This window comes from Hirundo rustica, chromosome 7 (assembly GCF_015227805.2).
Source record: "Hirundo rustica isolate bHirRus1 chromosome 7, bHirRus1.pri.v3, whole genome shotgun sequence".
NCBI lineage: Eukaryota > Metazoa > Chordata > Aves > Passeriformes > Hirundinidae > Hirundo > Hirundo rustica.
The window spans coordinates 10,834,632-10,853,022 of NC_053456.1; the positions used below are offsets into that span (position 1 = coordinate 10,834,632).

Below are 18,391 nucleotides of genomic sequence, written 5' to 3' on the forward strand. Positions count from 1 at the left end.
AATTTCCCTTTGATTAGCGCAGAAGGCAAGGCTGGGGAAGTGTTACGGGCGGCAGCCTCATCCCTTTACACCTCTTAATTCTGACACTGAAGATGTTTCCTCAGTTTTAACAGAAGTAAAAGTGAGCTGCTATTGTCTCTGAAACCAATGCTGACACTCCATTGTGCATGTGAAAGTAACTGCTGAGATGGCTTTGTGTTTATGTGTGGGTTTTTTGCACATTCTGCTGAGAATCAGAATAAATAGAAACCCTTTAAAGAGATTATTAATTAGCCTTCCCCTGACAGATAACTCAGTAGGAAATCTATTACTGGATGTCCGGGTGAACTCACTGCTTCTGGAGCAGCTTTACTGTTTTCTGCTTTCTCATTTTCATTGCAGATCTGAAGCCCTGGGTGTCGAATTTCACCTATCCAGGTGTGCGTGACTTTTCTCAGCTTGCCTTGGATGCCAACAGGAACCAGCTCATTGTGGGAGCAAGGTAAAGATAATCTTTTGATTAGTCTAGGGTTGCTGCTCAAGCTCTTTCCCTTCAGGTTCTGGCTTTAGAGAATGTGTTTCCAGCTTATGTGGCCAGTTTCCCCCTGAAAAGGAAAGCTATAATTTATGTAGAGGGATTTAGACATCTAGTATAATTGCAAAGAAGAGAAAATTACTGGAATTAAAAAGAAAAAAAAAAAGAAAGATGCAATCAAAAAGAGTGGTTAATGAAGCAGAATGCTGGCATCTCACTCAGCATTGTGAATGTTAGAAGAGCTACAGTAAATCATTCTGCACCATCCTTCTGCCAGCACACAACTTGACTTTATGGTTTATCTGCCATGGTGAGACTTTTGCTCAGAACCAGGTTCATCTACACACCTTTTTGTGTAAGTGATAGAGCCAATGTGAATGGTTGCTTTCTTCTCTGTTGAATCCACTTCGGAACCTGTTTGCTTCATCTGGCTGATATAGTCAGAGCCTTACCCCATGCATTCTGGTGCAACTCTTTCTTCTGGTCTACTGTAATATAATTAACATATATTTCCTTTTTTTAAAAAACATTGTTTTTATTTAGGATGTCACAAGAGGAGGGGGAAACACATAAGCACAGGCAAGGTCCTACAGATTTCGAGCTGCATTTGTAATAGAGAAAAGAGCTATGCTTCTGTGAAATAATATATGTCAGAAGTGGTTAAATCACGAGCCCCAACAGCAACTGTTTTTTATTGCATAATAAACAGATAAGACGAGCCAAAAAAAAAAAAAAAAAAAAAAAAAAAAAAACCCTAAGCATGGTCTAACAAATCAGTTAAAGTATAATATTTAGAATCAGATAACATTGTGGTAACAATCTCTGTTAACAAAAATGGAGGGAGAGTGCTTTCTTCCCAGTGTATTCAGCAGTAGAGGACAGGGGCATGAGGAGCAGAGGTGGAAGAACTCATGGTACGAGCAACAGAGAAGAGCAAGATGTGTAGCAGAAAGAGAGTTTTACGTTTCACAGAAACAACTGAAGTGTGATTTAATATAGTTTTCTGCCTGTATATGTGCAGTAAATAACAACACTTACCTACCTGTAGCTGTTCAAATTGCCAGAGGCCCTCCTGCTTTTCATACAGAAACGTTTTACTTTTCAAGCTGCGGCTTTACTTGTGCTGAGATCTTTAACCAGGAATGATTAATATTTATTACTTCAGAACGGCATTGCTTTGGGGATGGCTGTGAACAGTGCCTTCTGCCAGGCATTGCACAGGCACGGTGCTCTGAGGAATTTGTGGTTTACATAATTGGGCTGCACGGCAGGTTTCCCCCACGCAGTCCCTCACCCCTCCTCAAACCCCACAGCACATCCTGAAGGGACGCTCTGCCTCCCCGAGAGTTTGTACGAATGTGGTTAGACAGGGGTACAACATCGTCACAAACAGGGGAGTGACAGCCAAGCTGGCTTCCCAGTGGAGGTACACTATATCACAGGGTATTGCCTCATGAGGAAGCAGTGACAAGTATTTATAGAATTTGCTTGGAAAAGTCAGTTTTCATGAAGCACTACCCACCTGACTGGGAGACTGAAAGTTTCAGTGGTGCCACACGACTGTACTGAGCAGTTCAGGGAACATTTAATGAAGATGTCACTTCCCAGGGTGGTTTTGGTTTTTTGGTTTTTTTTTTGTTGGATACACATGCTTGGTGTGGAGCAAGTGGGGAGTGCTGAGCCCATTTCCTCATCTCAGCTCCACCCTGTGGGAGGTGACAGGGAGAGCTCTTGAAAATGGGGTGTGGATGGGGTCCTTGGTGCTGCGTGGCTCTGGGTGTGCTGAGCTCCTGGAGCTGTGCCTGAGAAATGGGAAAGGGAAGTAAAGCCTTTTCTGTTCCCTCCTTCCCTGATAAATCCACACCTTGTTCTGGACTATTTTTAGGGGTGATTTTTTGAGTCATTAGTTGCTCGTGCACCATCTGCTTGAATTTCCAAATGAAACAATACCTCAAAGAAATAGGAGCTGTCTCTATCCATCTCTGCAGGGTGTAATTTATGAAACCTAAATTTAAATGTTAACCATGTCTAAATGTGCTGCTGTAGATCATATTAGTAGTAATGCCAGCTATTCTGGGGTTGTGGAAGGAGTTTGGGATCAGGGTGGCGTTTATAAGTACTCCCACTTCTCAATTTCCTGGTTAACATCATTCTCTTAGATGATAGCGTTATAAATTATTTCAGACTACTTCTGTCTGTCTCTGTTTAAAAGCAGTATGACCTCACCACAGCATCTCTTTGGTTTAGTTCGTTCTGTGTTTCAAAGCTTCATAGAAAATACTTCCTAGAAAACCGGGGGGTTCACAAGAGTTTTTGGTTTCAGGAATTGGACACAGCGTGACTGAAACTGTAAGAGGTATTGAGGGCATGCCCTGCAGACAGGGAGCTGGAATAACATGAGCCTCAGATTTTTAAGCTTTATCCTTATCTACGAGCCCTCCTTAAATGCCTGGTGCTGTCTGAGAGTAAACCAGAGGAGTTTGATAACGCCACTGCACCAAAACACCTGCCAAGTTAAAATCCCAGAAACAAAAGAATTAGTTTCAAAAGCCCACCATGGTTTCTAAGCAACGTATTTACTTGTCACATCATTTGTAAAATCCAAACACTTGCGAGAAAGGATATGAATAGTTTAGAACATTGTAAATCTATACTACCCATATTGTGAGTCACATTTCATTAAGTATAAAAACACACATTTCAAAAATTCATAACCTTCATTTTGACTCACTGTTCGCATGTTTTGTTTTTGTTTTGGATGTAGTGTTAGTGTTTTAATGTACTGTTTTTCTTCTGTGAATGAGTGATTGTTTTGAAATATTTGCTGCTTTTTTCAGCTCTTGAGCACAGGCGATCGCTATTTGAGCTTATTTTAATGGGAGGAGAAACTATAATGTAGACCTCATTGTTAGTGAGAAAAAAATTGAAAATATGGTCACAGTGATTTCACCTGTCTGTTGGAGAAGCAGCGCTCTGCTGTCTCACCTGTGCTGTAGGCAGGGTGCCCAGGCCCCAGGGAGTGTGAGTTTTGTGGAGGAGGGACGTGGTGTAGCTGTGACATTCCACCTCCTCAAGGAGTCTTACTCCTTGAGACTGTCTCATTGCTGGCTGGGCACAGACAGAAGCCAGTAAAGAAGTGATGATGTGAAAGACCCTGCTTGGAGGCAGGCCAAAAATCATGCTTCACAAGAGCTCCCTGGCGAGGACATGAAAGGTGTAAAGGAGGGTGGTTGGGACACCGTGTGACAATCTGGCACAACAGCAAGCTGAAGGGAAACAGCTTGGACTACAGGAGGATGGCACCCAAACAAATGACTGTACAGAGAGTGGCTGGGAAGTCCTAAGGGAAATATTTGACTTTTCCCAGAAGGAAACTACAGGGGTGTGAGCTTGGGGCCGTAGCCTGATGGGGCTGCAGATGCGAGAGGCATGGCTTCGAGGGTCAGCCATTCGCAGTGAGTAGAGCTATTGCTGGGGAAAACGAGCCAGAAAGCTTCATGGCCAGGAGCCCTCACAGTTCTTCCTGCCAAGAGGGCTGTCAGCTCCATCAGGAGATGGGAAAGGATCATCCCCCATGGCTGCCACACAGGGAAGTGCAGCTCAGGGACCCTTGTCACAGCTGGCTGTTACCAACAAGAGCCCAGAGGTAGAGAGTAGGGAGCAAAAGCTGCATCAGGGGACTCCGAACTGGCAAGTAAAGTGCACATCATTATGGACTGCCAGACCTCTGCAATAAATGTAAAACTACTCAGCTGCTGGTGATGCAAGTCTTGATGCTTGACAGAGGTGATTTTCATACTTGATTTAGAGCTCATCTGAATGTGCCTGTTACTGCCAAGTAGATAGGTGCAAGAGAGGAGATATTATAGGATCATAGAAAAGCTTGGGTTGGTAGGGACCTTAAAGATCATCTAGTTCCAGCCCTCTCACCATGGATAAATATGCCACCCACTAGATCAGGTTTCTCAGAGCCCTGATAAACCTGGCCTTGAACACTTCCAGGGATGGAACACCAGTATGGTTATTCTGGGGAGCAGGGAATGTGCTGTACCTATTTTCAAGGGTTGTTTTAGGGGAAGCACAGCAACCTAGGCGCTTCCTTTTCTGACTGTTATGCTTCTGGCTGTATAAGCATTAAAAAAAGGTCTGGATCAAGCAGGCTTAGGAGCTGAAGGCTGAGTAGAGTGACTGATATCCCAAAAGAGTTCCTTCAAGTTGCAGCTTCCAGAAATATGGCAAATTGTGAATATATTCTAGGACCCTCAACCAGCAGGTTTGGCACCCTGAGTTTATTGAAAGTCTCTGGTGTATGATAGATTAGTCTGTCAGGCACCAGATTACATGCAGATTTGTGGCTGAGCATAGGCTCTTTCCTGCCTGTTTGGCAGAAAGCTCCAGAGCACTGCAGTAAAATGCTCAAAACCTGTGCTTGTCAGAAAATATCACTCTTACCCTTGGGCACCTTCAATCCTGTCCACATCTGGACTGCCACTAAACCTTTAAGTCTCCATAGATAATGTTGTCTAGGCAAAAAGCATTTTGCAAACCAGGAAATTCATTGGCAGCAGTTGGGTCAGAGTAGTTCCACAGATCCACAGAGTATCAAATCTGTCAGCAATACTTTCTGTTGCTAAATGATCAGGGCCCCTCACTAACATTTATTCTCACAGGGCTTCAGTGAGGCAAGAAAGCACTAATAATTTCACACTATAGTTGGGAATCCAAGGCCAAGAGGGATTAAGAGCCACCCTGCCCTGTGAAAAAGCTGTGATGTTGAAGCACATGAATATATAACATTCATGAATATATAGCAAGTGAGACCACACTTTGTGAAGATACCAGTCAAGGTCTGCAAAACCTCAGTCTGCACTTGACTAATGTGGACAGAGCCAAAGCTCTTCCCTGGGCTCAGAAAATCCATGGCAGAGGTGTAATTTGGACCCTGTACTCTTGTATTCCCACCTGGTATTTTAATCACTAGCTCTCAGCCTTGCTTCTCCAAAGAAGATGCAAAATGTTCATGAAAGCCTCTGAGTCCCATGCACTCACACTGGGAATGTGGGGCTTCAGCATGGCCAAACAAGTCAAGTCTCATGTAGTACAGAGAGACTAACATGCAAACAAGTTAACATTGGGCACAACCACACGAGCACAGAGACTTATATAGTCCACAGGCTTGCCCTGGAACAGCCAGGAGTGGTGTGCCGTTTGTCCCTGTTAGCATCTGACTACAGGATTTTCCTCAATAATCTGAAAAAAAATGGACATTTCTGGTGGCTTTGTGCTATTTTCGCACAGTCTTAGGCCAGCTTTACCCCCTGCTAAGTCACATTGGGCTGAGAAATTACCTTGCCAGTTGAGGTATTAATGAGGACGTGAGCAAGCAAAGAGCATAATAATGTTTTTGATTATATCCAGATCATAGGTGGGCAGCTGAAAGCGCTAGTGCAGAGAAATGGAGAGAAACAAATGCCTGCCTTTCTCACTGTGATTTTTCCTATCAGACAAAAGAATGCTCTAATTAAAGTTGCATCCTTCTATCATAGACTGGAGAGGGGCAGATAACATGGCGACATGAGGAGGAAAAAAAAAACCAAATCAGTCTCTCAAATTAGCAGAAACTTTCAAAGGACCACATCTTTTTTAAAGACATTTCTTGACCTGTGACATAAAGAATGTGGTGAAGGTGAGAAAGCTGTGATTAGACACTGCAGCTAGTTAAATCCGTAGTTGGGGCGCACAGCTTCTTTACAAAGGGAACAAAGGTGTGATTTAAAGTGCAGGTTTTAATCTCTCTGTCTGAGTCTGGGATAGTTCAGAGGGAGATTTTCCTCTCTGATACTCTGCAAGGTGAGGTCAGCTCAGCCCTTGTATAAAGTGTGGAGGGTGAAGCCTCACTGGGGTGTCTGTTCTTTCTGTAGGGTTTGCTTTCCTCTGCTGGTCTGCAACCAGTGTGAATTTGGCATACCCTAAATCTATACTGTCCCCGACTTATACCCCTTGGGGTGGAAGGGAAAAGGTGTGAAAAGGATGAAGGACAGTTTTTGTAATTATGGGATTCTGGGAGGTTTAGAGCCTGGCCCAAATTTTGTTGAAAGTGTAATTTATTTTTTTTCCTTAGTTTAAATTTGCTCATTTTTTCAAGCAAAGAATGTGAATTTTAGTTAACTCAGAATAAATAAATCAAATAAAATGCTGCACTGCAACACTATCAGGTTGTTGGAAGGGATCAATATACAGAATAAGCTGCAGCTGTAGGAGGGCAAAGGGGCAGTTTTGCACATTAATGTTTTGCACCATCCACCTCTCTGCAAGTGACCTCAGCACTGTTGTGGGGCTGAGCACTTCCACAGCCAGTGCCTGCACAGCCAGTGCTGTGTGAAAGGCAGTCTTCATGCAGGAGACTGATAGGAAGCATCTTTACACAGCAAATTGCAGGCCTCACTAGAAAAATATCTCATATTCCAGATAAAATGAAAATTGGTGATACCCTATCACAAAAGCAGCCACCCATGAGAGGCTCACTTGCTTTAGTAACGCACTGAGAATAATTAAGTTTGAAAATTGTGTTTCTGAGAGTGAGCTGGGTGCAAACACAAGGTCAGGATACTTTGGCAAAAGCCTTGGAGACTTGGACATAATGTGTTTTACAGCATCACAGAATGCAGAGCAATTTTCCTCTGCATTACTGAGAATACTTTCTCTTGCTCTGGTTAAGGTAGTGATATGTCAGTTTTATATGGCACAACTCGCCACAGTGGTTTGCATATCACTTTATATCCAGATGTTTAGGTGCTCAGCTTACTGTTCTGTGCCACTGTAAAGGTATAAAAACCCAGCAAAGAGAAGGGATTGTTGAGCAATAACTTAATCTCACCAGCCAAGTCTACTAGTATTTACATACAAGTCATGTTGAATACATCCAGAGAACTGAGGATGTTTATCAGTTAAGCAGGCAAGTGGAGAGTCTGCCAGGGAAGATTTGAACAATAATCAGTGCATCAGAAGAAGAGGAAATTTATGTTGTGACTTACTGAAAGTGATGGGCACATAGGAGAGCAAAGGTCTCTGTGTGTCTTGGGGCTATATCAAGGTGCTGTAAGTGCTCTGTGACTGCAGCTGGATGAGAGGAAGAGAGGAGCTGTCAGCCATATATCAAAAACAACTCAAGGTGACATGTGGGATAATATGTGATGGTCTGAGAGATGGAGTCACTCTTCCAGGAAAATAAGAACAAATCCACACATGAGTTTTGAAAATTTGGCTCAGTTTTCATCATTGAGGTTTTAAAGAAACTCATCTAGTGAAAAAGAGGGAAGAAAATATAACAAAACAAAACAAAAAAGGAAATTGACCCTCATTTGATAAATATATTCAAACAATATTACCAGAAAAAAAATCCCCATTCTTTGAAGTGTCTCAGGAGCATAGCAAATACTATAACCTCCAAGGATCTGGAATCACTCTGCAGTGTGGCTTTGCCTCTCCTGCCCTGGGGAAAGAGAAGGGCCAGAGACATCAGAGCCAGCTTGCTATTCCCTTTGCAAACTGAGAGAAGAGGGGACAAGGCTGTCAATCCAAAGGCCAATCCCCTTTCTGCTTCTCCCTTCCCCAGCAGCATCCATCCATCTAGATTTCTGCATACTGGTATGGCCCAAGTGTGCCTCAGCTTTGCTGTTGTCCTGCCTGCTCTGCAGCTGTGTCTGCCTCTTTTGACTCTTCCTAGAGTTGGCCAGTATCCCCAATATCCAACATCAAGAGGAGCAGAGCTGTGCCATGTACCCTGTGCCATTAGAGCTGATGGTAGTTCTCCACTGAATGCAATATAGAGGAATTTCATCCTCGTTTCCACAGGGAAGTACCAACTGGGCTTCAGTGCAACACAGAAACAGTAGCTGAGGCCCTGGCTTCATTTGGAAGCTGTTTAACATGAATTATACACTGCCTGCATAAGGATCCTCTTCTAAGAGGTTGTTTCTCTAGCTCTGGCTAAATTTATAACCAAGAAAAGTTGTGTTGGGAAAAGCAATTCTTCATACAGCAACTGCATCATATTACTGTCTGCCATTTAGTATGGTTCTCTGTTGTACATCTATTGATTTTTGAGGAAGAATGATGTACTGGACAAGTTTTTCTTCAATAAAAACAAAATCACTGGTGAATAAGGATCCAGCTTGTAGGATAGCTGCTGGTCCCCCACCTTTTCTCCAGCAAATGTTTGCCCGGCGCTTCAAATGAACCACTGGAGTAACATTTGCAAATGAATTGTCACATCACACTCTGGAGCAGGCATGTAATTAACTCCTCCTGAAAGCAAAGGCCAGAATCATCCTCCAGGAGCTGGGTTTCTTAGTATGGTTGGCTAGTTCTGAAATGTGGATAACCATCTGAAAAGTTCAGCCACAGCTGGACCTGCGTAGAGGCACTTGCATTAATCTAGCATGAGATTTGGTAGCCAAGAGCCCTGGGGTCTGATCTTGATTCCATCACTGGCTTGCTGTGTGCTTTGGAGAAGGTCATTTAACCTTCCTCTGGCTCATTTTCTCCATTAGTACAAGGGGGGGGGAAATGATACTAACCAGCTCTTAGGGAGTGTGAAGCATGACTAAGCTGTGTTTGTCATGTAGTGTGGAAGTACAAAGTATATCTAAGGCCTCAAGGAGCAAAGATAGGAAGAGCTGACAGGAGTTGCTGGCTCCTAGCCCAAGGCTCAGCCCCAGCACGTGGCTTCCAGGAGTGCCAGAAGGGAGCATTTGTTGTCATATGCATAATTCTGTGTCTTGTTTCATTTCACCCAAAGGACCCCCTTCTGTTAATTACTTTTCTTATTATCTACTCTGTGACAGTTGTGAGACCCTCTTGCAAACCTGGACCCAGACTGCAGTGCAATCCCACCCTGAGGAGGGGAAGTGAGAGGGAAATGCAGATCTCTCTTCCAGGCATCCAGTGATAGGATGCATTGGAACGGTTCAAATGTGTGACAGAGAGGATTCTGACTGGACGTTAGGAAGCATTCCTCTACTGAAATAGTTTATTTTATTTACACAAGGAACCTCTTCCCAGAACGCTGTGAGCCTATCTGAGGCTCCCATACCTCACCCAGGCTGTGTTGCATGACTGGAGCAGTGCAATACTAGTTCCCAAAAGGGGCAGTAACTCTTCACTCAGTTTTCTTCAACTTTCCCTGTCCTGATTTTGGTTGGAATAAAGTTAATTTTCTTCTTCATAGCTGGTACAGGGCTGTGGTTTGGATTCAGTATAAAAATAATGTTGATAAGACACTGATGTTTTAGTTTTTGCTGTGCAGTGCTTATGCTGAGTCAAGGACTTTCCAGTTTCCCATGCTCTGCCAGGGAACAGATACACAAAAAGCCAGGAGGGTGGTCAGGATAGCTGGCCTGAACTAGCCAGAAGGATATCCCATACCCTGGAACATCATGCTTGACAAGATTAACTGGGAGCAGTTGGCCAGGAGGGGCCAATTGCTGCTGGGGGATGGGCTGGGCATTGAGCAGGGGGGGAGCGAGCAATTTTATTGTGCAGCACCTGTGTTTCCTGTGCTTTATTCCTCTTTCTCATTATTATTATTGTAACAACAACAACAACAATAACAATTGGCTTTGTTTCAGTTATTAAATAGTTCTTATCTCAGCCTGTAGGTTTTACCTTTTCTCAATTCTCCTCCCAATCCCAGTGAGGAGGGTGGGAGTCAGCGAGTGGTTGCATGGTACTTAGTTGCTGACTGGGGTTAAACCACAACATTCTCTCAACGTGTGATGATCAACGTTTTATGCATGATCAAACATTATTATCAGCTTCTGTTGGCTTTGTTTCTACTTGCGGAATAATTGTCTAGGAAGAGAGGGAGCTTAAGACAGCCTGCCCTGTAAGGAGGGAGGGGGGGACTTCTCGAACCAACTGTAAAGGTGCAGAGAAGTAGCAACAATTGAGCAGGTGTAACATGTAGTGATAGAGACCAGCCGAGTTAAGGCAGCATATTGTTGGTTTCTGTGTGCATGTCCAAGTCCTGAGAGGTTCTGGTCAGCCTGTGGGCTCTCATGGCTCCAAATTTGATAGCAGGGGGGTTATTCTGAAATATAGAGAGGTTTTCTTACCTACTTGGTGTGTGAGGAGTTAGGAAATGTGAACAAGCCTCTCTCATTTAAATAGCAAAAAAAAATCTGAAGCTAGGATAACCTTTTATTTATACATGATCAGTGCATCAGCTGCAGGGACGTTCCTCTTGATCTACCACAGCAGAACTGAAAAACTGCTCTTTCTTAATTAGGAGGAAGCACCTGTTAATCAGCCAGTACAGTGCTGACAGATGTGGTGACTGAGAAGAGGTGCTGAGAAGGAGGCCTGAATGAGTGACTGAAGCATGTTGCAATGCTTGTGGTTTCAAAGCTCCTAAGACGAAGGGTCTCTGATATTATTCAGCACTCTTGTTATGTGGCTGCTCAATGGCAAGGCTTCAATTTACTCAGCGGCATTATAGCCAAAGCGCTCTGCCTTCAAAGTAAATTGTTTCAAGGCCAGGCAATGTGTGAACAAGTGCATGGGCACCATGTGGCAAAGTTCACCCAAGGTGCTATTGGCTACATGAAATAAATACTTAATAAGCAGATTTGACTTGGAAATGCCATGGCAAACAGATTGAAGTGGGCATATTCTTCCACACCCTTTCCTGAATCATGTCTCAGCTGCTCTCTCGCTGCTCTGGTGTGTTTTGTGGTACCAGGCACAGTGAGCACTTAACCATTTCACAAGCAGCCAAATACAAATTATAAAGCCAATTACCAAATGCTTTCATTCAAAGGATTTCTGCTGCAGCTTGACTTTGTTCATATGCACACAGGATGGAGCTCCCAATTAAGAAAGTAATTCAACACCTACTCATGAGTGTAAATGACACTTCAGCACAGGTTTATGTTCTGTGCCCCACCTTTGGGTACGAGTTATTTTCCTAACTAGGGCATAAACGAATGGAGATCATCTCCTGGTTGTGCTGCAGATATGTTCTGTGATGTTGGCTAGATTGCCCGATCTGTGCTCTAAATTTAAATGAGAATGATGTATCTTTTTCTCTCTCCTGGATATATTCAGATGCCAAATTATTTAAGGCTAGGTTTTATAGAGCAGGATAGTCTTTAGAGCAGCTAGCTTTGTATATCTGAGCTGGGGAATATCCCACTGCAATCAGAGGTGACAGAGAGAGGATCTGCCCTCCGGTTGTTTGAACAGGCATTGGCTGGGAATCAGTCTCCAGAGGAACCATCATCAACCCACTCTGTGTCTTAATGCAACAAAACCACAGCCTTGCCTGAGACCTCAGGGCATTACTGCTTAACTTGGGCATTTTCAGAAAGGCACTGATGTTTATGAAAAATAAGGTTAGTTGTAATAATAATTAGTAGTTTGAGGCACGTCATTTGTCCCAGAGTACTCAGAGGAGTGTAGTCACTTGCTCTGGAGATGGCTGGAATGCAGCCAAATCTGGGGTAAGGCAAAGCTTGGGTTTAATACCATGAAGTTGTGTGACCTTTCAGGACAGCAATTAAGAAGGTTGTCCTATCCCTCCAAATTTGTGACCAGTTTTTCATACAGAAGAAGGAGGATATTACAATATCCTGGCTACACCAGGCAATTGCTCTTCTGGCCTAGTCCAGTAGGTTTAATTTAGGAGAGAAAGGAATTGACCAGCATTCACTTACAAGAGAAGATGGGAGGGAAAGAAAAAGACAGAAAAAAAAGACTTAAGAAGGTACCTCATGCATTTGTGCGGAGATCTCAATGTTCTCATATACTCCTTAATCATATTCCTTCAGCTGCTCTAAATTATAGTTCAGCAAGGTATTAAACAGACATAACTTCAAACACAAGCAGAAAAAAAGGACACAAATGGGACAATTCTAGCTACAATAAAGCATGCCTGTAATTCAGAGACCTTGCTCATTCTTGGACTGAAATTGCAGTTAAAATGCAATTCATAAAAATGGCACTGTCTGATTCAGCAGATGTTTCCCTTTGGCGTTTTACTCCTGGTACAGCTTTACAGAACAAGTATGGTCAAAAGAGCATGTTATTAATTAAGGATTAGTCAGTTCTAGCTGGGCAGGTCAACTGGAGTCAGTAGGTGTCTCTGATAGCCTGGTTTGCCTACAGGTGTTTGTATTGCTGCTGGTAAGGCGTGAGAAGGATCAAACAAACACAAAGAAACTGCCAGTGCCTGTACAGAGACCAGGTGAGGCAAGCTGATAAAAAACACAGGGAAACCCTCCTTTCTGTAAGAAAACCCCAAGGTCAGACTTAGAGAGCTAAGGTTAGTATAAAGCTTTTAGAAGATCATTTTGCTATTCACATTAGCACTATGTTCCTGCCTGGTTTAGGTCTCAGCCACCTGAGTGGCTTTGTCCAGGTGCTACATAGCAGTCACTGAGAGAACAGACTAGCTTTATTGAAATGGACACTATCCCTGTCTGCATATATTTTGGCTGAGTGCAATGAAAATTGTGTCCTTTGGATATGTCTCTTTCATTAAAGATATTTTGGTTGAATTTGCTCTGCAGTGCTATCAAGGAAAAAAAACAAAAAAACCCAACCCTAATATTAAAACTTATTACCTAGTCAAACTGTCCAGCTTTTTGCAAGCCTAGAACAAGGAGCTGAAATCTGCATTATAAGTCTTCCAAAATCAATGCATTTAAATAGCATGCTTAACAACAGCAGAGAAACTTCAAGTCCCTAGTTATGAGAATTTTTTCCTGGGGGTATTGTAAGATTGGAGGCCTTCCCCAGCAGAAGGTTTATTCCATGATACCTCATGTCCTGGAGTTGCATTAAGATTTTGGTGTGAGTAGCTATGTGGTGTTCTAAGAGAGCAGTAAGGTCTGTCACTGGATGAGAATTTAACTCCATTTTGAAATTTTAGCTGTGTGTAGCTTAGTGCTTCTGCTCTGCTGCATGCACCTTTATTTAAGCCTGATGCTGATGCTGAAGAATTAACAATTTTTTTTCGGGGGGGAATATGCAGCCTTTTGCAACAGAATAGGGTTTTAGACAGTACAAAAGAACTGCTGGATCTTCAGTGACAGGACTAGGAGATAGGATGGAGATTTCCTCTGTGTCTGTATACTTCTCTGTGTACTTATAGCAGGTATAATAATCACTGATATATTTTCTCCAGATATTGCTATTGGATTTCATTCTTCTCTGGGTAACCAGTCCCAGTACAGAATACAATGGTGCAAGTCAAGAGCAAGTCAGAGCTATATCAGCTGAAGATTTGGTATCAGGAGTCTAACTTCCCAAGGTCCCCATCATCCTTGTCCCCATCCTTCTTTATTAACAGTCAGCAGCATTTGAGAGCTTTTGATTTATTTATAGAACTGGGACAAAGCACACAGGCAACTCTGTGCTCATGACTTAGATGATACACAAGTGATACACAACAGAAGAAGGAAAAAACTGCTCAAACCTTGTCATGGTCATTGTGACCCAATATGAACCTCTCACTATTGAAGTTTGAATTACTTTCTTTGCCCGGTCAGGGTGTGCTGCTGTACTGACCCTAAAGGAGGCTCTTCAGAAGAGTCCTTAGGACCTTTTCATCACTATAGGATCTTTCTTCTGGGGTAACTGACCTAGGACTGGAACCTGCATTTTCACTAAGTGGGGGAATGTCTCTATGCTGGCATTTCTAGAGCAGATGAACTTATATCATCAAAGCTGCACTTTCTACCATTTAAACAGAGCCACTTCCAGAAGTGTAGTTCAGTTCACCTTGTATGATATAAATGTGTATTCTCTGGGAGATTGTGGTGTCAGTGATGGAAAAGGATCACGGCTCTTTAGACCTTCTGACAGATAGGATGCAAAAAAATTAAGTTAGGCGTGGCCAAAAGCCTCAAACACAATCCAGTCTGTGTGGCTTAATATGTCAGCTGATTCCTGGTAACTGCTTTGTCTTAGCAAGCAAAAATGTGAGATAAATCCTGTTAACTAGGCCTGATCTATAGATGTTTATGCAAGTATGTGTTGCCCCCTATTTGTGATGGGATATGAACATTCAGAAGAGTGACAGGAGCTCAGCTGATATGTGGTACCTCATGCTACAGTGACTTGTGTCAGGAATTCCCTTGCTTTGCCTGTGAAGAGACGATGACAGGAGGATTGGGAATATCTGCAGTCACTGCCTTGATTTCCCTGCTGATTTCCTGTGCAGAGAGATTCCACTGAGAAGTATCTGCTCTCTTCTCTTCCACAAAGTCCTGAATGGGAATTCCCACAAGAACAGGCTTGGGGGAGCACACTAGGAAGTCAGCTCTGCTCCAGCTGGCTTCTGTCCAATCCCAGTTTTCTCAGAATTCAGTGAAAAACATGACTACAGCCCATACTTCAACTAAAGCCTGCTGAGAATTTGCAAGTGCTCCTTTGTGGCTGGGATTTCATTGTGGTTCTTTGTTATAGATTCTGGAATATTTAATACTAGGACCTGTTCAGAACTTTGCTACCAGGTTCACTAAGATACTGACGAACAAGTCAATGAGCAGGCATATAATTGCTTTTATATTCTGTGGAGAGGAGTCCAGGAAAACATTTTGTTTGTAGACATGAATGACCAAAAACTATTACTTGCTTTAATAACTTATCCCTTCTTTCTTTGGTAGCCTAATAGTTTGTAATTTTTCTGCTTGTTCATGCAGGAACTACCTCTTCAGACTTAGTCTACACAACGTTTCTCTTATTCAGGTATGTTCACTTTTTACTTTCTTATTTTATTTGACCTGTTAATGAAAGTTTTGTAATATTTGATGTACATTTTCAGAAGCATGTATAGTGTAAATTTGACCAAAGTGGTGGAGCGGGGAGAAGACAGTCAGAACCAAATGCTTATTCCCACTCCAGCAATAATGCTGAGGAAAGGGTTCTGCTCACTTGGATGGTGCTCTCGGGTTTTGATTCTCGAGTATTTGGGTGGCAATGGCATCTGCCAAAAATATGGTATCTTAAGGAAGAAAGCATGTAGTGTGACTGATGCAGGCTTAAACACAACAATCAATAGAAATTCTTGGCTTTCTTTAGAGATGTCAGCAGCATGCTGGAGAAGGTTTTACTGTTCTCATCCATCCTCATTTTAGACCTTGTAGGCCTTTGTGAACACGGATTGTTGAGGGGCTGTGTTTTGCTGAATGCATTACCAAAAGCACAACTGGACTTGCGAGCGTTCAAGAGGCATAAGGGGTTGAAAAATGTGTGTTACTATTGCCTTTACCAAGGTAAAGCAGCTGAACTTTAAAAGGGCTTGGAAATATCCAGCACTATTATGACTTTACTCTTCACTGCACTGAATCTGGAATTGAAGGATGCAGCAAAACTTGTTAATGAAAACACCAGCTGCTTATCTTTAAATAAATTAACACTTATGCTCTGGGATACTCACCATCTCCTATAGTTGCTAGATCACCAAAGAAGTATTCAGCATTTTTTCAGACAGACTGAGAGGCCTTGCTCCTGTACCTGACCACACAAAGAAGCCATTAGAGTAGTATTGCCAGCCATTCTGATGTGCACAAGCCTTTTGCTGTTAGTAAGAGTTACAAGTATAGCTGGAGAGAAGAAAAGATGTTTAATGGTTGTAAAATGCATTGAATCTTCCTTTAAAAGGAAAACAAAGTCCAGAGTTACCAATGACAACAATAAAGAGTTAGAGAAGCTGCTACTCCCATTTGGCAGTGCCTTCCCTTTTGCAGAGCTATATTAGCATGGCTGGAAGGTTTCCAGCAAGCACACAGGAGAAAGAACTCTCCGTAGTTATGAGAGGTGTCATACCTTCTGCAACGCCACTTATGACACTGCCCGACACAGCCTCTGGTGCTTGTCAGGGATCCCCTTCCACAAAAGCCAATTGTGAATCTCCCTCATACACTTCTGAAGCCAGGCTTGGCCCTCTTCAGTGCAGTGAGTTTCCTTTTCTTCGCTGCAAAACATGGGAAGTCTCCTTCTATGGCGCTGGAGGTTGCTGTGGGATCTCCGGTTAACATAATGAGCTTAGTCCGCTCCTGCTTTCTGGGTGTATCCGGTTACTTTGCCAAGACTTTTTGCATGACAAAGAGAGCATGGAATTATGTTGACACACGTGTTGGGAATGATGGAAGTGATTGTTTCCCGACCTAATGGTTGCCTAAGTAGCTGCTTGGCTTGTCTCCATAAAGCTCATGATGCTGTTTAAAGGCACCACCTTCCCTTTGCCGTGCATCATTTTAAAGGTTGGATCAGAAAGTGAGACAAGAAATGCAAGGAACTTGCATTTAGTTCTATAGGGGTGAGAGTGCAGTTCAAGAAATAATCATAATGTTAATTTGCATTATTTTGTATCTCCTCTTTGCTTGTAAATAAAATACAGTCTGGATCTTGCCAGGCCTGAATCGGGACAGCTTTTCATCTTGAGATTGTATTCTGATTTATTTCTGCTCCTGCAACTTCATTGTCATCCTGCCAGTGGTGCTAAATCTGCTTCACGGTGCAGGTTTGTGGTGACGGGTATCTGCTCCCTTGCATTTGTACTTCCGTGAGGTGAGGGCAGAAACACGAGGAGCACGATCTGTGGGGACATCAGGATATGTTGGCTGTGGGACAAAGCCTGGCAGTGAGAGGAATGTACCCCTCTAAGCATGGTTCGATGAAGTATAAAGCTGTTTTTTCCTAAGTGTTCTTGTGCTGTATCCTGAGGCTGCGTGGTTCCTGTGGGAAAGAGGCATGCCACATAGTTTAGATAGGAAGCTACTGTCTTGGAATTGCAGTAAACTAAAAGGCAAAATTTAGTATTAACTGGGAAGTTATTGATAAGGAATTGTTTAAAAAAACCAACATAACTCTATAGAAGGATTTTGATTTCAGAGGAGTGAAAGAAGAGAGGTCGATTTTGGGATGTGTCAGCTCTTGGACCTGTTTAGAATAAAAGGTCAATTCTTTTCCTTTATTATCTCTCATCTGCTCTACCATGTGTTGATGTTTCCTCCTCCCTTAGAATTTTCTGTTGGTTCTGCTGAGGTTGTTTCTCCAAGGCACTAATCTTTTACATGAAAACTAGTGAGTGGAGCAAAAACTGAAACAGAACAGCCTATTTCCTCCTCCACAGAGCCAAATGGCCCAACTTCTCAGAGGTTTTTTCTTCTCTTCTCTTTGTTTCCAAAATGTGTTTCAGAAATTCCATTTAGAATCTGTAAAGCTTTTCACCAAATTAGTTTTACTTGTGTGGGAACTTTGGTGGTGGTTAATACTTCTACGAAAAACATTTTTGACAGATCTTCAATATCCATAAGGAAGTTATGGCCCAGGTGTTTTGGGGATCATTTGTGATTTTGTCTACCTCTTTTTCTTGCCAAAATTGAAGCACCTTGTTAAAGAATTGCTGATAATCCGTATCAGTAATTGAGGTGGGGTAGCCAAAAGCACCTGTTAATGTTGAAAACTTTGGCATGTAGCATTCAAATTCTTTCACCAGTCAAGAAGCACAGTTTTAAAAGGGATACTCTTCCCTAAATCTTCAGCATCTCTTTTAAATAAAATCTGTTTCATGCCCATCTTTAAATGATTGTCTTATATGTATTGTAAACTGTTGTTATTAGACATTTTATAGAACACTTCTTTTAAATGATGTGCACTTGGAGAGCATGCTGTTTAATTTATGCATGGATCTGAAACAAGGCTAGCTCCTAATCTGCAGCATGGTGAGGCCATAGAAAGTCAGTTTTATACTGGAGCTGGTAATTAATAGAGTAGGTGGAAGGGTCATTTTAAAAACAGAAGCCTTTAAGCAAAATTTTTAAAACTCACAATACTGATTGGGATTTCTTAGCAAGGAATGCTGCTCTG

At 42.5% G+C, this 18,391-nt stretch overlaps 1 protein-coding gene across 3 annotated transcripts in view; it reads left to right on the plus strand.

Annotated features, from left to right (window-relative positions):
• SEMA5B (semaphorin 5B) overlaps positions 1-18,391 on the plus strand; it is a 267,532-nt gene that overhangs the window by 146,914 nt on the left and 102,227 nt on the right. For all 3 annotated transcript variants that reach the window (XM_040069356.2, XM_040069357.2, XM_040069358.2), the window contains 2 exons: positions 382-481; positions 15,220-15,265. In XM_040069356.2, the coding sequence (XP_039925290.1) occupies positions 382-481; positions 15,220-15,265 (146 nt within the window). The remainder of the gene's footprint in view (positions 1-381; positions 482-15,219; positions 15,266-18,391) is intronic.